At 45.0% G+C, this 20,033-nt stretch overlaps 2 protein-coding genes across 2 annotated transcripts in view; one reads left to right on the top strand and one right to left on the bottom strand.

Annotated features, from left to right (window-relative positions):
• The window catches only part of LOC128695436 (beta-1,3-galactosyltransferase 1), a 45,517-nt gene extending 40,693 nt beyond the window's left edge, over positions 1 to 4,824 (bottom strand). Inside the window, exon 1 of the mRNA XM_070095504.1 lies at positions 4,712 to 4,824. Coding sequence (XP_069951605.1) covers positions 4,712 to 4,749 — 38 coding nt within the window. The 5' untranslated portion in view covers positions 4,750 to 4,824. The remainder of the gene's footprint in view (positions 1 to 4,711) is intronic.
• A 6,093-nt stretch (positions 4,825 to 10,917) lies between these two features.
• LOC128695433 (uncharacterized) lies at positions 10,918 to 17,433 on the top strand. The gene is made up of 4 exons (XM_070095503.1): positions 10,918 to 11,001; positions 11,183 to 11,429; positions 14,933 to 15,106; positions 16,349 to 17,433. Exons 2-4 carry the CDS (start codon positions 11,354 to 11,356, stop codon positions 16,678 to 16,680), a joined length of 582 nt encoding a protein of 193 aa, XP_069951604.1. The 5' UTR covers positions 10,918 to 11,001; positions 11,183 to 11,353; the 3' UTR covers positions 16,681 to 17,433.
• Positions 17,434 to 20,033: the final 2,600 nt, after the last annotated feature.

Below are 20,033 nucleotides of genomic sequence, written 5' to 3'. Positions count from 1 at the left end.
AGTCCCCGGACCCAAAGTCCTCCAAAGTTGGTCAGTCCCTGGAAATTTTGTGCCTCGTAAATTTTTCAGTCCTGGACCCTTTGTGCCTCTTGTTGGGGGCAGTCCCTGGACCCCTTTTATTGCCTCCGTAATGGGGTACAGTCCCCGGACCCCTTATTCCTCCGTAATGTTAGGCCCCGTCCCTGGACCATTTGCCTCCTTGTTGGGTCAGTCCCCGGACCCATTATGTGCCTCCTTTTTGGGGCCCCGTCCTGGGCCCATTATTCCTCCTAATGTTGAGGTCAGTCCCGGGCCATTATGTGCCTCAGTAATGTGGAAATAAATCCCCGGGCCATTATGTGCCTCCTAATGTTGGGCCCATCCCCGGGCCCATTATGTCCCCGTAATGTTGATCAGTCCCCGGACCCATTTTTGCCTCCTAATGTTTAGGCCCCTCCCCGGACCCATTATGTGCCTCCCTAATGTTTGGGACAGTCCTGGGGCCCCTTATGTGCCTCCGTAATGTTGAGTACAGTCCCCGGGCCTTTGTGCCTCCTTTTGGTAAATCCCCGGACCCATTTTGTGCCTCCAATGTGGGGGGCAGTCCCCGAAACCCCTTATGGCCTCCGTAATGTTGGGCCCCGTCCTGGCCCCTTTGCCTCCGTTTTGAGGTACAGTCCTGAAACCCCTTAAGTGCCTCCAAAAGTTGGGGGTCCCCGGAATTTTGTGCCCCCATAATGTTGAGGTACAGTCCCGGGCCCTTTTTGCCTCCTAATGTTGAGGTACAGTCCCTGGACCCCTTATGTGCCTCCTTGTTGAGGGACAGTCCTGGACCCCTTTATTGCCTCCGTGTTGAGGGCAGTCCCCGGGCCCCTTATTTCCTCCCTAATGTTGGGGTCAGTCCTGGACCAATTTGTCCCCCGTAATGTTTAGGTCAGTCCTGGACCCTTTTGTGCCTCCGTAATGTTGGGTAAATCCCCGGGAATTTTGTCCCCCTTTAAAGTTGAGGGCAGTCCTGGAAATTTGTGCCTCCTAATGTTGGGTCAGTCCCCGGACCCCTTATGTGCCTCCGTAATGTTGAGGGAATCCCGGACCAATTATGTGCCTCCAAAGTTTAGGGACAGTCCCCGGACCCATTATGTGCCTCCGTAATGTTGATCAGTCCCCGGGCCCATTATGTGCCTCCGAATGTTGAGGGTATAGTCCTGGAATTTTTTCCTCCGTAAAGTTGAGGGGTCCCCGGACCCCTTTTTGCCTCCAAAGTTGGTAATCCCTGGACCCTATGTGCCTCCGTAATGTTGGGTACAGTCCTGGACCCCTCATTTTCCTTGTTGAGGGACAGCCCTGGACCCCTTATGTGCCTCCAAAAATTGAGGGCAGTCCCTGGACCCTTTTGTGCCTCCCTAATTTGGGGCAGTCCCCGGACCCAAAATTTTTGGCCTCCTTTTTGAGGTCAGTCCTGGCCATTATTGCCTCCGTAAATTTTAAATCAGTCCCCGGACCCCTTATGTCCTCCTTCTTGAAATTTATCCCGGGCCCTTATGTCTCCTAATCTTGAGGGACAGTCCTTGGACCCCCTTATGGCCCCCATAATGTTGGGTAAGTCCCCGGACCCCTTATTGGGCCCCCAATGTTGAGGTACAGTCCCTGGACCCCTTATGTGCCTCTGTAATGTTGAGGTCAGTCCCTGGGCCCATTATTTCCTCCCCCTTTTTTGATACAGTCCCCGGACCCCTTTTTGCCCCCTAAAGTTGGTACAGTCCCCGGACCAATTATTCCCGTTTTTGAGGTACAGTCCCGGACCCAAAAGCCCCCTGAATGTTGAGGGAATCCCTGGGCCCATTATGTGCCTCCATAATGTTGAAGTCGTCCCCGGGCCCATTATGTGCCTCCGTAAATTTTAAATTTAGTCCCCGGACCCATTATGTGCCTCCGTAATGTTGGTATCCCCGGACCCCTATGTCCCCCAAAGTTGGGGATGACCCGGACCAATTATGTGCCTCCAAAAGTTGAGGGCAGTCCCCGGACCCCTTATTTCCGTAATTTGGTACAGTCCCCGGTTATTCCTCCTAATGTTGGGGACAGTCCTGGAATCATGTGCCCCCAATGTTGAATGGCCCCTTTTCCATTATGTGCCTCCGTAATGTTGGGGAATCCCGGGCCCATTATGTGCCTCCGAATGTTGGGTACAGTCCTGGACCCCTTATGTCCTCCGTAATGTTGAAGGGCAGTCCCCGGACCCATTATGTCCCCCTAAAGTTGATAAATCCCTGGACCCCTTTTGCCTCCGTAATGTTGAAAGTCCCCGGACCCATTATTGCCTCCTTGTTGAATCAGTCCTGGACCCCTTATGTGCCTCCCTGTGTTGGGGACATCCTTGAAATTTGGCCCCAGTAATGTTGATCAGTCCCTGGACCCCTTATTTCCATAATGTTGAGGTACATCCCTGGACCCCTTATGTGCCTCTTAAAGTTGAGGTACATCCCCGACCCCTTATGTGCCTCCCAATGTTGGGGAATCCTGGACCCCTTATGTGCCTCCGTAATGTTGAGGGCAGTCCCTGGACCCCTTTGTCCCCCTAATGTTGGGTACAGTCCCCGGACCATTATTCCTCCTAATTTGAGGGACAGTCCCTGGACCCCTTTTTCCCCCTTGTTGAGGTACAGTCCCCGGACCCCTCATGTCCCCCGTAATGTTGAAATCAGCCCCCGGGCCCCTTTTGTGCCTCCTTGTTGAGGTACAGTCCTGGACCCATTTTGTGCCTCCGAATGTTTAGTAAATCCCCGGACCATTATGTGCCTCCTAAAGTTGGGGTACAGTCCCCGGACCCCTTTTTGCCTCCATGTTGGTCAGTCCCCGGACCCATTAATTTTCCTCCGTTGTTGAGGTAAAATCCCGGAATTATTTGGGTTTTGTTCTTTTATCCCACAGGATGGGTTGGGTCCAATAAAAATATTAAACTATCAACTGGGACCCCAGCAGGTGGGTTTCCCTAACAACCCGGTGGTTCTTGAAGGGCCCAAATGGGTTCCAGAAAAAAGGGGTGGTTCCAAAACAGGACGGTGGGTCGAAAGGGCGGGGGGTTTTCAGAACCCGGACAGGAGGTTTTCCCGAACCAGGACAGGAGGGTTTTAAAAACCCGGACAGGGTTTTTTAGAACCAGGACAGTGGCAGAACTTCCGGTGGCTCCCGAACCCGGACAGGTGGTTCTTCAAGACACCTGCTGCCACTAGTATCAACCCCTCCACATTTAATGCCAAAAAAATTTTTTTCCCAATATGTATATAAATTCCAAGGTCAGTGTTGGTGGGTTCAGTGTTGGGGGGTGTCAGTGTTGGGGGTGTCGTGTTGGTGGTGTCAGTGTTGGTGGGTGAGTGTTGGTGGGTTCGTGTTGGTGGGGGTCAGTGTTGGTGGGTGTCAGTGTTGGTGGGTGTCGGTTTGGGGGGTTCAGTTTGGTGGGTGTCAGTGTTGGGGGGTGCCCGTTTGGTGGGTGTCAGTGTTGGTGGGGTGTCAGTGTTGGTGGGGGTCGTGTTGGTGGGTGTCGTGTTGGTGGGTGTCGTGTTGGGGGGTGTCCCGTGTTGGTGGGTTCAGTGTTGGTGGGTGTCGGGGGTTGGTGGGTGTCGTGTTGGTGGGGGTCAGTGTTGGTGGGGGTCGTGTTGGTGGGTGTCAGTGTTGGTGGTGTGTGTTGGTGGGTTCAGTGTTGGTGGGTGTCAGTGTTGGTGATGTCGTGTTGGTGGGTGTCAGTGTTGGTGGGTGTCGGGGTTGGTGGGTGTCAGTGTTGGGGATTCCCCGGGGTTGGTGGGTGTCGTGTTGTGGGTGTCGTGTTGGTGGGTGTCAGTGTTGGTGGTTCAGTGTTGGTGGGTGCGTGTTGGGGAGTGTCAGTGTTGGGGGGTGTCAGTGTTGGTGGGTTCAGTGTTGGTGAGTGTCAGTGTTGGTGGGTGTCAGTGTTAGTGGGTGTAGTGTTGGTGGGTGTCAGTGTTGGTGGGGGTTCGTGTTGGTGGGGGTCGGGGGTTGGTGGGTGTCAGTGTTGGTGGGTTCAGTGTTGGTGGGGGTCTTTTTGGTGGGTGTCAGTGTTGGTGGGTCAGTGTTGGTGGGGGGTTTAGTGTTGGTGGGTTCGTGTTGGTGGTGTCACTGTTGGTGAGTGTCAGTGTTGGTGGGTGTCAGGTTTGTGGGGGTCGTGTTGGTGGGTTCCCCGGTTTGGGGGGTGTCGTGTTGGTGGGCGTCAGTGTTGGTGGGTTCGGGGTTTTGGGGGGTGTTTAGTGTTTGGGGGGTGTCGTGTTGGGTGTCAGTGTTGGTGGGTTCAGTGTTGGTGGGTGTCGTGTTAGTGGCTGTCAGTGTTAGTGTGTGTCAGTGTTAGTGTGTGTCAGTGTTAGTGTGTGTCAGTCTTAGTGTCTGTCAGTGTTAGTGGCGGTCAGTGTTAGTGTCTGTCAGTGTTAGTGTCTCTCAGTGTTTGTGTCTGTCAGTGTTAGTGTGTGTCAGTGTTAGTGGCTGTCAGTGTTAGTGGCGGTCAGTGTTAGTGTCTGTCAGTGTTAGTGTCTGTCAGTGTTAGTGTGTGTCAGTCTTAGTGGCTGTCAGTGTTAGTGTCTGTCAGTGTTAGTGTGTGTCAGTGTTAGTGTGTGTCAGTGTTGGGGGGTGTCAGTGTTGGTGGGTGTCAGTGTTAGTGGGTGTCAGTGTTGGTGGGTGCCACAGTCGGGGAGGGTCAAGGTATAAGTAGTGAGAGTCGAGGTCTTACCTGACCGGACTGTAGGAACCAGCGTACCGTGCTATCATCACCACTCTTCACACACACTAACACTGCACACTATATACACCACCCTCGAGCCCAGGCACCTCCCAAACCCCCTCTCCTCCACCCTGCCTCCATCTCTACTCCCTCCACCCTGCCTCCATCTCTACTCCCTCCACCATACCTCCACTGCCCTCCTCGCTCCCCTAGCTCTTCTCCTTTCTCTCTCTCTCCATCTCTTTCTCTCTGCCTACGTATTTAAAGTTTTCATTCATTTTACCATCATCCAATTAATTAGAAAAATATATAAAACTTTCCTGTAAACTTAGTTAAAATACTAAACGGGATAACTAGAACTTTCAAACAAGAGATGAAAAAATTTGATAATTGGGAATATTGTTTTTACTAAAGCCCTCCTTCAGGAGGGAATTGTAGAACCGGAGAATGAATATGAAACTTCCCAGTTCGTTAACCCAGTCAAGACCTCAGTTACTGGACCACCTGGAGTCTCGGGAACTTGCTCCTGTCGAGGCAGATATTTCAAATCTACACCTGGTAGACTGGGGAGGCTCAGCCCAAACTACTCCACGAGGTTACAGAGGGAAAAAATCCGGGGGATTTTTCATCTCAAGCCACTGTCAGGGGGAACTCAGAAGTGTGCCCCCCGACTCTTCAACCTCTCCCATTTATAAGAGGAATCCCCAATTTCCCCCTGGGCCGTCGTCAAGGAAACTCGATGGCTGTGGTGCTTTGTTGAACTGAAGCGGTCCCCCAAAAGCGAATGACCCTTTCCCAACAACCAGCAGGACTCTCTGCTGGGCCCGGGGGGCGGCGCCCCCGGGAAAAGAAAAACCCTATTACAAGTTTGTGATATATTTTATATTTTTTTTTTTTTTCAACAAGTCGGTCGTTCCCCCCGAGGCGGGGGTGCCCCAAAAAAAGAAAAAATCCCCAAAAGAAAATAATATTTCAACTTTTTCACCACACTCCACTTACCCTCCTTTTGAAAGGGGTGCTCAAAATAACAGTTTAGAAGCATACACATAAAAGATCCCAAAAATCCCCCCAAACTGCCAATTCCCAAACCCCTCCTTTTAAAATGGGGATTGTATTCCCATTTCCAGGACTCAATCCCCATAGAAAAAACCGGGTTTCCCCGAACCCCTTCACTAAATATTACCCTGCTCCTCCAACAGATCTCAGGCCCCAAAACATTTTTTCCATTCCCCCCATTCCAAATCATGCACGCTTTTTAAGTCAAGCCCCTCCAAAAACCCCCCCCCCCTTTTAACCCTTTTGAGGACGACCCCACCCCCTTTCCCCTATAGATTTATATATATATATATATATATATATATATATATATATATATATATATATATATAAAATATATATATAATTTACAAAATAAAAAAAAAAAAAAATCAGAACAAGTAAGACATTTGGAAAATCACTTTAAAATCTCTGTAAAATTCAAAGGTGTTTCTCCCCCCCTCACCATTATGGCTACGTTTTTTTAAAATTAAAATGAATACAAGACATTTGATATCTCCCCGATCTAAAAAACTTTTTCCCAAAGGTTGACAAACATCACCAACAATGGCTGCCAAATGACTTTCCCCTCACACGGGACAAATTTCTAAAAAAGAAATGATATCTGGGGGGTCAAAAGGAATCCGGGGAGATGAGGGTATGGGAAAAGTTAAACCCATGTGGGGCCACCCAAGTGAATGGTTGATGCTGAAAAGGGGGTTTTGACTGGTGGGGTTGGTCGGGTGCCCTGGTTGATGTTAAAAGGAAAACCTTTTTTTTTTCCCTTGTGGGTAAAAAAACCCTAAGCGGGAAAATTTAAATTTTTTAAAGCCCGGAAAATAAGGGAAGAATGTGCCAATGTGTCGGGGAATAATATTCTTTTAAAAATAACACTGGTACGTGGATATTTTTGATAATTATCATAATAATATTGGTCAATGTTTTGCCCAGTCTTGGGTGAAAGGTTTTTGGGGGACGTGGTTTGACCCCAATGGGTTGAAAATTTTTTCTCTTTCCAGCGGAGGGCTTATATACCATAAAATTTACCATCTTGTTTTTTTTTTGGGACAATAAGACTTCGGGGAAAAAAAGGGCGCCACATTTAAAATAATTTCCCCCGCAAAGGGAAAAGGAAAAAAAAAAACGTTTTTCCAAAAGTCGGAGTCGATGGAAAACATTGCGAGGCGGTGTTAAAGGGCCCGCGATCACGGACAGCCCTTCCCCGATGGTCACGCTAGAGAATAATTCATTTAGGAATTAATCTGATTTTTGGTTCTAAACAAGATAGACCCACCCTAATGAACCAAAGCCCTTAAAAACCCTGACATTTTAACCCCCAGATCAGAGTAAGTATTGGTTGCGGGGTTTTCTCATGGCTCGTATATTTGCCGCTTGATCGGGGGTATCTGTATAGTCCTTGTGGCTTGGGGCTTCTTTTATTTTTAATAATAATTGATCGGGGGGAAAAGATTTTTTTTTGAAATTTTATTATAAAACCTGGAGGGGTTCGGGGTCAACCCCCCCTCCCCTGCCCCATGACCGGGGCCTGTGGTGGACGGGCCCCGATAAACCGGGGCTACTTGTTGGCCGCACGCGCCCCGACGGGGGGAACCACAGCCGGGCCCATCGGGTACTGATTTGGGGGTGCCTGTCCAGCGCCTTTTTAAAAGGGAACGTCGGGTTTTTTAATCCCCTGATGTTATTTTGGGGAAAGGCAGATGAATAGTTTTGGGCCCTGACCCCTTTTTGTTGGTTTAAAGCGTTCTCATGGTCCCTCTCCCTTTTTCTTTGGGGGAATGTTGCATTTTCCTTTGCCGAGTTTTTGTTTTCCCCGGAGTTTTTTCCCTTGGTGAAAATTTGGGGTTTCACCTCACGATTTTCCGGGGAGATTTTTATTGATTTTTTCGCCTTTCCCAAAAGGAAACAGGTCAAAGGACTTAAGCACCCAGAATTGAGGTCCCTTATGGTTCATGTACATGCAGTGAAAGTTTTTGTATATTCCCCCAGGTCTGCTTTTTTCGCCTACCTTAAAAAGGGACCGTTAATGTACAGAAAATTATTCCAGCCTAGAAGAACAAACGGGGTTAAAAGAGAATCGTCATTGGTTTGGGGCATCCTTGGTTTAAAGGGTTTCCCTCTTATCCATCCCATCATTTTTTTGCTTATGTGATGGGAAACATTAAGGATCATTGAAGGTGAGATTTCGGACATTATCACTCCCAGGTCCTTCACATTATTTTTTTTGCCTATTTTTTGGGTTTTGGAATTTGTTTTATACCCCCGTCCAGTTTTTTTTTCCCTCAATTTTCCCCATAACGGAGTAATTGAAATTTATCCTCAATGAATTTCCCTATTGTTTTCTGAGGCCCATTTGAAGATTTGTTTAATGTCGACTTGAGATTTAGTCCCCTCAATGAATGACACTTTTCCTTAAAACCCTGGTTATCGTCGGGATGAAAGGATGAAGACAAGGAGGGAAGGGGTTTTCTGCTTTGTGGAACAGAACAGAGGTTTTCCCGTATCCGTCTCGGTTTATTTCTTTTTTTGGTTTTCAGAGTTCGGTGACCACCAGAGCCGGAGAAAAGTCTCTTTTTAAAAAATTTTCAGAATGAAAGGGGGCAAAAAGCTCCCCAAACATACTAACCTGCCAACCCCAAAATTGTCCCCGAGTTTTTTTGGAAAATTTAGATAAGGTGACGCCCTGATTCATGGATGGTCGCCCCACCCGTTTTCGTAATAAATGTTCGTCTTTTAAAGGCTTGTGTTTAATTTTTGTTTTCATTTAAATAGTTAGTTATTCTTATAATTGTTTTAGGTTGCAGTTTTCGTCTGTTTTACGTGTACTTATAAATTTATTCTTGTTGTTTACCCCAAAAAGCAGTGTAAACAGTGCGTGTAAACAATGCTTTATTTTGGAGCCCAATTTTTGGAGAAAAACTTTTTTCATGTCTGGGAGATACAGAAATGTTTTTTGCGGGAGGAGGGGAGACAAGTTTTGGGGTGACGTAATTTTGGGATGATTTTGGGTTGACAGTTTGATGATTAGGACGGATGTGGGGGTAATGAATGTCAGATGTGGATGACCTAATGATATCAGGTGGATGATGATGGCAGGAGAGGTGTGAGTGACAACACGGGAAAGACATCCATGGCCCACGCCCTACCAGTGTGTCCTTTTTCCCTGCACTCTAGACTTAAAAAAAATCAAGTCTTAAAATTTTGATTTGATGTAAAGCTTCGGTCTACTTGTACATGAAAAAACAAAATGCTTAAAACGGGGTTTAAAAACTTTATATATAACGGGATTTATATATTTTTGGTGAAAGCGTTAAACTCGTCAAGGCCATACATTGTATGAAAGGGGGAATGGTTTTAAGGTTTTGGTGGGGAGTAAATTCCCCAGTTCCCCGGACGGCCCTTTTAATCAGCATCAGATTCACGCCTCACGGTGAAAAAACACCCCTGATTTTTAAAGGGGTCAGTTTTGTAATTAATATTCACCACCTATAAATGTTTAAAAGTGGGGGGTTAAACTATATTCCCAGTAACTTTTTTCCCTTCAAATTTGCAACTTTTCCCCCTTTATGATCCATACTTTTTTAAAAACTTTTTTCAATTAATAATTTATTGTTTATTGAATAAAAAGCCAGCATAAAACTTTAGGTTTTTTTTTAATTCATTTAAAATTTTCTATTTAAAAAATTTTTGACCTAGAAATGTATATTTGGTAAGGCTATCTTATACACAATTTTCATTATTTTAGTGATTAAAATATTCTTAATGAGTATAGAGGGAAAATTTTGATTTTGAATGCCCCCCGGGACGCCCAGGTTGGCCTGGGTTTTAATGCCCCTTTGAGGACACGGGTTTGCCTTGCCCTTAAATGGTCCCTTGGGGACGACAGGTTTTTCGGGGCCCTTTAAAGGGGCCCCTCTTGGGGAGAAGATCCCCTTTACATCATTTTCAATGCAACTTTGACCCTCTTCCAGGGGGGAATTTTGACCCAAAAGAATTGACCCCACCCCCCCTTTCCCGGGACGGCCACCCCCCTTTTCCCCCCCGGGGACGTATGACCCCTGTGGTTTAACCCCCCCCCACAAAAACCCCTTGCCATTTGTTGTGGTCGGGTTTTTATGAAAAGTTAATATTTGCTCTATTTACGGGGTAATGCCCAGACTAATGAACTAGAAAAACAATCAGATGAAGTCTGTCAAAAAAACATATTTAAAATACCTTTTGGGGGTTTTTGTAATCACACTAGCTACAGTTATCTATGAGTATTAATGAAGACAATACCGTGAAAACCCCCCCGCTGCTCCTCGGAAAAACAGGTAAGAGACATATTTGGGGAAAATTGGGAGAAGGTTTTTAAAAAAATTTTCCGATGGGTTGATTTGGAAAATTTTAAAAAGGGAAAAGGGAAAAAAAATTATTTATCCTCAAGTATTTTAAAGAGAAAGGGATAAAGAATCCCTTCCAATTTAAAGGTGACTGACGGCTCAGGCCCCAGCACACCAACCCTTTACCATCAGAAAGGGCCGGGGTTTTTTTAGAAAAATTGACATGCTAATTGGGGTGTGGGTACCCGGGGTGCTTTTAAAAAGGGTTAAAAACATTTCACCAACACCCCTCACAGATAGTTCCCCCCCTTACTCCATTGTGAGTTACTTTCCTCTCCTCCCGGGGGGTTCTGTCTTTTCTCAATTATACAATTTTTTCCCGCATCTCATCCCCAAAGGCCCTTTTATCATCCCGGGTTGTTTTCCCGCCTTTCCCCTCACAAGGTTGTTTTTTTTCCGTTTCCATCCCGGGGGGTTTTTCCCCGATTATCAGGATTTTTCCCATTTACCGGTTGTTTTTGCCCTATTCCTCCCTTTTTATTATTTTTTCCCTGACTAACCGGTTTTTATCCTGCCATTTTCCCTCACACAAGGTTGTTTTTTCCCGCCATATTCCATCACACAAGGTTTTCCTTGGGAAAAAGAGCTGGGAAAAAAAAATATAAAAATTTTCGGATAGTGCCTTTCTTTAAAGCCTTAAGGGCAGGCACCCATTGTCACCCCTTTTTAAATTTTCATAATTTGTCTAAAATTGTATGACTCACGAAATCGTAATGAAAGATTGAAAAAACCATACCACGGTGGGGGTGGGGAAACCCGTGGCTAACGCGAGGTGCTTACGTCGGGGACTCGCGTATTAGACAGCACCTCGAGGTCCTCCTCGACCTCATTCGGAGCCTCCAACCTAGGATCACTACACACCTGGTGAGAACCTCTTGCGTTTTACAGACTTAAGATCTCTTGCATCCACGCCCAGCACGTTTCTAGCCTTATGGCATGCCACCAACAGGAGGTGGGACCCCAAAACTTTTCTCTTTATAATGCTGGTGGTTATAACGCGTTTCTTTATACAATGCTGGTTGCTAAATGTGCCACTGTTGTGCAGGGTGAAGTCATCACTGTTGAGACATTCCTGGGTGAGGAAGGCTTGAAGAACTGGAGGAAATACAAGCACAACTTCCGCGTTGAGTGTAGCCAGGCTCCCGGGCTTATTGTGGATTTCCACTGGGCAGCGTTCATAGATAGGGGACAGACACCTAGAAATGAAGGAGATGTTATGGTGGGCGCCCTGGACCTTCTCCATCGCTGGATTAAAGCGCCCCAAGACCAGATACCAGATATTATCGTTTTAAGTAAGTTTTCAATTTTTTTTTTGTTATTTAGCACTTTTAATAATCTTGTATTGTGTGCACGCAGTGCTCTTGATACATTTAGGGATTTTAGCTATTCTTTTTTCGTGTACCCAAGTTTCTCATAACGAGATTTGTAGTAATATACGCAGTAGGTGTGTCTTCAGCTAATTTTGATGGTATTGGCATTGGTATTTGCAAAAATTTTGGTATTGTCCCATCACTAATATGCAGTTTGTGGATGTGACATCATTCTTGTGAGTCTGATACTTCATTATTATTATTATTATTATTATTATTACATTCGTAGAGTGGGAGAAGAGAGATAACCTAGGTGGGAATCAGTTTGATTCAAGAAATCAGATCCAAGTCCTTGAATTAAGAAACCCCCTCTAGAGAAGCCTTTTTTTTTTAGCCTGATCCAGCAGGGTGGATATATACAGGTAGGTAAATACATGCAGGTAGGCAAATGCATAAAGCTTGATGCATACAGAAAGGCAGATATATACGGAATAAGTAGGGAGATGCATACAGTTTGACTTAAATAGGGAGGCAAATAAATACAGGTAAACTGATACATGAGAGTAAGACACATGTGCAACATCTGGGTATCTTTATTGTAGACGTTTCGCCATCCAGTGGCTTTATCAATACAAATTCTAGGACATAACTTGAAGACAGTAGAACTATGTACAGAAGATGAGGTAATCAGTCCCTCAACCTAGGAGTAGGTGCGAACAGCACCATAGTCGTGGAGATTCTGAAGCAGAAGAAAGAATCCTGGCGCTTATATAGTAACGTCAGGTGAAGCAGACGAGGGCAAATTCACTGGTAGGCGGGATTCCCCAGTGGAAGTAGGTCCTTCCCAAAGAGATGGGTTAGTTGTAGTAGTAGTTGTCGTAGTCGTGAAGGTTATGTACATGTCCTCAGAATTAAGATTCCATGATGTTGCAGTGTCTGACAAGTTGTGTACGAATGGTATATAATACCGACAAGATGAGAGTAAGACACATGTGCAACATCTGGGTATCTTTACTGTAGACGTTTCGCCATCCAGTGGCTTTATCAATACAAATTCTAGGACATAACTTGAAGACAGTAGAACTATGTACAGAAGATGAGGTAATCAGTCCCTCAACCTAGGACTAGGTGCGAACAGCACCATAGTCGTGGAGATTCTGAAGCAGAAGAAAGAATCCTGGCGCTTATATAGTAACGTCAGGTGAAGCAGACGAGGGCAAATTCACTGGTAGGCGGGATTCCCCAGTGGAAGTAGGTCCTTCCCAAAGAGATGGGTTAGTTGTCGTAGTCGTGAAGGTTATGTACATGTCCTCAGAATTAAGATTCCATGATGTTGCAGTGTCTGACAAGTTGTGTACGAATGGTATATAATACCGACAAGATGAGAGTAAGACACATGTGCAACATATGGGTATCTTTATTGTAGACGTTTCGCCATCCAGTGGCTTTATCAATACAAATTCTAGGACATAACTTGAAGACAGTAGAACTATGTACAGAAGATGAGGTAATCAGTCCCTCAACCTAGGAGTAGGTGCGAACAGCACCATAGTCGTGGAGATTCTGAAGCAGAAGAATCCTGGCGCTTATATAGTAACGTCTGCTTCACCTGACGTTACTATATAAGCGCCAGGATTCTTTCTTCTGCTTCAGAATCTCCACGACTATGGTGCTGTTCGCACCTACTCCTAGGTTGAGGGACTGATTACCTCATCTTCTGTACATAGTTCTACTGTCTTCAAGTTATGTCCTAGAATTTGTATTGATAAAGCCACTGGATGGCGAAACGTCTACAATAAAGATACCCAGATGTTGCACATGTGTCTTACTCTCATCTTGTCGGTATTATATACCATTCGTACACAAACTGATACATGTAGGGAAGTGGTGTGGTAGATTCATCTCTATCGAAATAAGTTGCATTATCTTCAAAATTTAAGATTCTTAGCTTTTACTCTAAGGGACTTTTAAATGCCAAGTGTCGTGACACACTCACTCACTAGGTAATTTAATGAATCAAAATATCATTCACAAAAAAAAAAAAATTTTATTTTGCCACATTCCCCATTTGTTTTATTTCGTGAATTGCCGCTGTTTTGTCAGTTAAACCGCTACAGTATTTTTCCTATTCTTATTTTGCTTTTCGTTGTTCTTTGTGTGAGTTTAGTGTTTAAACTGATTGCATCCAGCAGGCTGTGTAAACGTGTTAGAGAGGAGTGAATGGAGGTAGATGTTTTTCGGGACTTGATGAGCTGTTGGAGTGTAAGCAAGATAACATTGTGTGAATGAATTCAGGGAAACAGGTTAACCAGATTTTGAGTCCAGGAGGTGGTAAGTTCAGTGCTTGCATTCTGATGGAGGGGTGGGGATGTTACAGTCCTGGAGGTGGGAAGTACAGTACCTGCACTCTGAAGGAAGGGTGGGGATGTTATAGTCCTGGAGGTGGGAAGTACAGTGCCTGTACTCTGAAGGAGGGGTGGGGATGTTATACTCCTGGAGGTGGGAAGTACAGTACCTGCACTCTGAAGGAGGGGTGGGGATGTTACAGTCCTGGAGGTGGGAAGTACAGTACCTGCACTCTGAAGGAAGGGTGGGGATGTTATAGTCCTGGAGGTGGGAAGTACAGTACCTGCACTCTGGAGGAAGGGTGGGGATGATGTAGTCCTGGAGGTGGGAAGTACAGCACCTGCACTCTGAAGGAGGGGTGGGGATACTGAATGTTTAAAGGGCATGTGAAATGTAATATTAGCGTGCCTCTGGCAAAACAGTGATGGAGTGAATGATGGCAAGTATTTTCTTTTTCGGGTCACCCTACCTCAGTGGGAGACTGCCAGTATGTTAAAAAAAATATAAAAATAATTACAAGAAAGTGCTAAACCCGAATGAGTTATACAGTACTTGTCATTTTTACATGCCTATACTCTAGAAATGTAAATTATTGACATAACATCGTATTATTATATACACAAAATGTACTCATCTCAAAAACATACATAATAGTTTAATTTATTCTTTATTACAAATTAATCATTATTCTTGGGAAACCTTCCATTGTGAAATAGCAACTGTAGGCTGTGTAAATGTAGGTATTGTAAATGTGGAATACCAACTGTAGGCTGTTGTAAATGTGGAATACTAACCGTAGGCTGTGTATTGTAAATGCGGAATACCAAATGTAGGTATTGTAAATGTGGAATAGCAACTGTAGGTTGTGTAAATGTGGAATACCAACTGTAGGCTGTGCAGGTATTATAAATGTGGTTGACCTTGTTGGGGAGAAGCCTGACTCCGGCACTCGTATGAGTGTCACTTCATTGTTAAGTTGCTTTTTCCTCTGAGGTTGGCCTTGATGCCAGTGAAGGGCTCTTGATCCAAGGAGGTGGACCTCTCCTTCCCTTAAATCGATCTTTATTACTTCCCACCCCGTGTGCTGTATGACCCCTACAGGTTTAGCGCTTCCCCGATTATAATTAAAGTACTTGCAGACACAGGAGCATGGCAGCTGATGGATATTAAGCCAACTGTTCTGCAGCAGATAGACGAGGCAGCTGTAAGTGTGATGAGTACACTGCGGCCTCTTCTGCAAAATCTGTCAACCCGTGCTACTCTGGTCTGGGCTTTGCCTGATCCCTTCAAGGAGTACATCAGCCATGACTTCAGTAAGCATCCTGCCTGCAGTGCTACTTCATTATTTTAATATACATGTGGAAGTATTCATCCTATAAGAATCATAAAGAGGTCGTACACTATGGTAAATGGGTCATGCAACGCCTGGGAAACTGATCATGCTGAGGGGGGTCATGTAGTACCCAGGTTATTGAGGCACAATTTGCTGATATAAGAATGGAGGTCACTTCCCTGTGTTAGTAGCATGTGTAATGTATGACCCTCAAGGGAGGTGCCTTGATGCTGGTGAGGGGCTCTTGATCTGTGGAAATGGCTTATCATCTCCTTTCGATTGAACCTAAATGCCTCCTATTCCCCAGGTGCTATATGGCCCCTGAGGGTTTAGTGCTTCCCCATGAATATGATAGTAATATATTACAATCATGTAGGGCCTAACCCTGTAGAGGCCATATAGCACTTGGGGGGAGGGTGAATTGAGAGGCAATCATGTTTGATGCAACAAAGGGGTGATCAGGTAAATTTCCTTGGACAAAGCCCCTCACTGGTCTCTAGGAACCTCCCTTGAAAGGCATGGGAACTGGGAAGTAATCAGGTTTGATCCAAGGGAAAGTGTAGCTCCAAACCACAGTACAAGTTTGGAGCTCCAAATCCCTTTACCACCATTCAAGCATTTCCTTGAATGGTTGGTTATCGTATTCTTGGCAAGGAATTCAGAGAAACGTACTCATTAGCTTCTCAAGTATTATAATGTATTGGACTTAGTATTATAGCAATTATACATTTTTCATTCCCCTATAGGAAGGTTCCTTGATGCCAATGAAAGGCTCTTGGTCCAAGGAATTGACATGTCCTTCCCTTGGTTTGACCCTGATTGCCTCCCAGTTTCCAGTCATGGTATGACCCCTACAGTTTTAGCACTTTCTCATAAATATATATGCATGAAAAATGAGGTGAACCATAGAACAGATGAGGCATATGTAGAAATAGTGTTATTTGCCTCCATATTATAATCATAAATAAGCTGTAAACCCATGTCGTACTACTTTTTTGCCTCCATAGATAAAGGAAATGTACCAGAATATAGTGTTAACATTTGTATGGGTGCAAGACATGCGTTTTGAATGTTTCAGCAAGAAGGCAGTAGAGATTTGTTTGAGAGTAATCTGTGGACTGATTATGCAGTAGGTTCAGAGTGTAGAAATTAAGATGGCTAGGATAGGCTAGGTTAATTAACAAAAATACCTCTTGATCACATCAAACTCTTATCTTTGCAGGTAATAAGGGACATTTTACACAACAAGAAAATGATATACTGGAGTGGCTCCTGAATGCCCAGATGGAGCTACAGCCATCTGGAGTTGTAATATGGGATTCCTTCTTGCCTGTGGCTTATGCTTCAAGATCGGACTGTATGCACTTGTATGATAAAAATATTGAACTAAATTCACTTCCAACATTTTCAACCTTTTCTAGCCAAATTTCATGGCACTGTGTTGAAAGAATGCACGTGGGACTAGAGGCTTTAAGCGTGGCAGTACAGATGGTTCTTAATCATGTGTGCAACCCATATATGACTGGAGACTATTGCTGTTCCAAGTTTAACTAGCTGTCCACAGTGTGAGGTCTGTTCCCTCCAGCATGTGTGCTACCCACACTACCATCCATGCATAGTTGTGTGACTCGCACCATGCTACCATCCCAGTTTGAGACTTATTGTCATACCACTACCAGAGGCCTGCTATCTACACCACATTACCATTGCAACTCTGCTGGGAATTTTTGTACATCCCTCAGGGTTGAAGACTGTTCCTCATGAAGGATGGTTCACTGGGCAGATTAATTTGACAGAACCTGAACACAAGGAAATACACTGGGCAAGTCAGTCAGGTGAGGGTTATGACAGGACAAAACTAGACTGCAGCTACACTACTTCCAGGTCTATTGAATGATCTTGGGCATCTCTGAAGAGGTACAAGGATACATCACAACTTAGGCACCATTCAAGTCTACCAGGACCAATGTTAAAATGTATACTGTACAAGTAGCCAGTCTACTATAGGATTGTATAATGATTAGAAAAGAGCCAGCAACAAGCATCCTGTTTCACCTCGATCCACTTGCCAGAAGTGTGTTCCCACTAATAGGCTAATCCCACAAGCAGGTTCAACTATACAGATAAAATGTTGACCCCTCACAGGTCTAGCACATTTTGAATGTGAAACCAGAAAGTGTACACTGCAGCAGCAATTTGTTAGTCTCCATGGTTATCCTGCAGGTGAAGACTGATAAACACTATCCTACCACTTTTCCAAATTAAAAGTTATACAGCATAAATAAAGTTTGCACAATCTCAGACAAATATACTTTTCATATAACACATATTAAATTTATTATTTACAAGCAAAAACCTCTTAAGAGAGTGGTGAAGCAATGTAAAAAGAGAGCAAATGAGAGAGTGGGTGAGATGTTATCAACAAATTTTGTTGAAAATAAGAAAAAGTTTTGGAGTGAGATTAACAAGTTAAGAAAGCCTAGAGAACAAATGGATTTGTCAATTAAAAATAGGAGAGGAGAGTTATTAAATGGAGAGTTAGAGGTATTGGGAAGATGGAGGGAATATTTTGAGGAATTGTTAAATGTTGATGAAGATAGGGAAGCTGTGATTTCGTGTATAGGACAAGGAGGAATAACATCTTGTAGGAGTGAGGAAGAGCCAGTTGAGTGTGGGGGAAGTTCGTGAGGCAGTAGGTAAAATGAAAGGGGGTAAGGCAGCCGGGATTGATGGGATAAAGATAGAAATGTTAAAAGCAGGTGGGGATATAGTTTTGGAGTGGTTGGTGCAATTATTTAATAAATGTATGGAAGAGGGTAAGGTACCTAGGGATTGGCAGAGAGCATGCATAGTTCCTTTGTATAAAGGCAAAAGGGGATAAAAGAGAGTGCAAAAATTATAGGGGGATAAGTCTGCTGAGTATACCTGGTAAAGTGTATGGTAGAGTTATTATTGAAAGAATTAAGAGTAAGACGGAGAATAGGATAGCAGATGAACAAGGAGGCTTTAGGAAAGGTAGGGGGTGTGTGGACCAGGTGTTTACAGTGAAACATATAAGTGAACAGTATATAGATAAGGCTAAAGAGGTCTTTGTGGCATTTATGGATTTGGAAAAGGCGTATGACAGGGTGGATAGGGGGGCAATGTGGCAGATGTTGCAAGTGTATGGTGTAGGAGGTAGGTTACTGAAAGCAGTGAAGAGTTTTTACGAGGATAGTGAGGCTCAAGTTAGAGTATGTAGGAAAGAGGGAAATTATTTCCCAGTAAAAGTAGGCCTTAGACAAGGATGTGTGATGTCACCGTGGTTGTTTAATATATTTATAGATGGAGTTGTAAGAGAAGTAAATGCGAGGGTCTTGGCAAGAGGCGTGGAGTTAAAAGATAAAGAATCACACAAAGTGGGAGTCGTCACAGCTGCTCTTTGCTGATGACACTGTGCACTTGGGAGATTCTGAAGAGAAGTTGCAGAGATTGGTGGATGAATTTGGTAGGGTGTGCAAAAGAAGAAAATTAAAGGTGAATACAGGAAAGAGTAAGGTTATGAGGATAACAAAAAGATTAGGTGATGAAAGATTGAATATCAGATTGGAGGGAGAGAGTATGGAGGAGGTGAATGTATTCAGATATTTGGGAGTGGACGTGTCAGCGGATGGGTCTATGAAAGATGAGGTGAATCATAGAATTGATGAGGGGAAAAGAGTGAGTGGTGCACTTAGGAGTCTGTGGAGACAAATAACTTTGTCCTTAGAGGCAAAGAGGGGAATGTATGAGAGTATAGTTTTACCAACACTCTTATATGGGTGTGAAGCGTGGGTGATGAATGTTGCAGCGAGGAGAAGGCTGGAGGCAGTGGAGATGTCATGTCTGAGGGCAATGTGTGGTGTGAATATAATGCAGAGAATTCGTAGTTTGGAAGTTAGGAGGAGGTGCGGGATTACCAAAACTGTTGTCCAGAGGGCTGAGGAAGGGTTGTTGAGGTGGTTCGGACAAGTAGAGAGAATGGAGCGAAACAGAATGACTTCAAGAGTGTATCAGTCTGTAGTGGAAGGAAGGCGGGGTAGGGGTCGGCCTAGGAAAGGTTGGAGAGAGGGGGTAAAGGAGGTTTTGTGTGCGAGGGGCTTGGACTTCCAGCAGGCATGCGTGAGCGTGTTTGATAGGAGTGAATGGAGACAAATGGTTTTTAATACTTGATGTGCTGTTGGAGTGTGAGCAAAGTAACATTTATGAAGGGGTTCAGGGAAACCGGCAGGCCGGACTTGAGTCCTGGAGATGGGAAGTACAGTGCCTGCACTCTGAAGGAGCGGTGTTAATGTTGCAGTTTAAAAACTGTAGTGTAAAGCACCCTTCTGGCAAGACAGTGATGGAGTGAATGATGGTGAAAGTTTTTCTTTTTCGGGCCACCCTGCCTTGGTGGGAATTGGCCAGTGTGATAAAAAAAAAAAAAACCTCTTCAAGGGGGCTCCTTGTTGTGGTGAAGAGGCTCTTGGTCTGAGGAATCAGACCTGTCGGTCTCCCTCAGACCGAACCTAATTACCCCCCAATCCCCCCCTCCCCTTTTTCCTTTCCTCCTCCTCCTCCCCACCCCTCCCTTTTGTCCTTCCTCTTTTTGGCCTTTGGGATTTCTCCCACAGGCGCGCTAGTTCCTAGGTAGGGGAAAGGATACCGGGGTCTATCCCATTCCATTGAGGTTCTTGGCGGTGGCGTAGTTTGCCGTGGAATCTGGATCGCCTGGGGATGTCCCGATCCCTCTCTGGTATCCTGGAGTAGCTTTGGGCGTCTTTCGGGCGACGGGTGTATCTCTGGAAGCCACCTTACGGATTCCGGGGGTGGTGGCCGAAGGAGGTATGCTTTGTGGTGGATATCCGGCCGCCCTCTCTTTTGTCCACCGAGGTAGTTCGGCAGATGAG

Source organism: Cherax quadricarinatus, chromosome 50 (assembly GCF_038502225.1).
Source record: "Cherax quadricarinatus isolate ZL_2023a chromosome 50, ASM3850222v1, whole genome shotgun sequence".
Classification (NCBI taxonomy): domain Eukaryota; kingdom Metazoa; phylum Arthropoda; class Malacostraca; order Decapoda; family Parastacidae; genus Cherax; species Cherax quadricarinatus.
This window is presented reverse-complemented; position numbering and strand designations above follow the sequence as displayed.

Excerpts from the sequence above, each read along its gene's own strand:
- LOC128695433 (XM_070095503.1), top strand. The coding sequence starts at position 11,354 with ATGGTGGGCGCCCTGGACCTTCTCCATCGCTGGATTAAAGCGCCCCAA. Across the intron at positions 11,430-14,932 it reads ACCAGATATTATCGTTTTAA|ACACAGGAGCATGGCAGCTG; the intron begins GTAAGTTTTCAA and ends AAGTACTTGCAG. Across the intron at positions 15,107-16,348 it reads GTACATCAGCCATGACTTCA|GTAATAAGGGACATTTTACA; the intron begins GTAAGCATCCTG and ends TTATCTTTGCAG.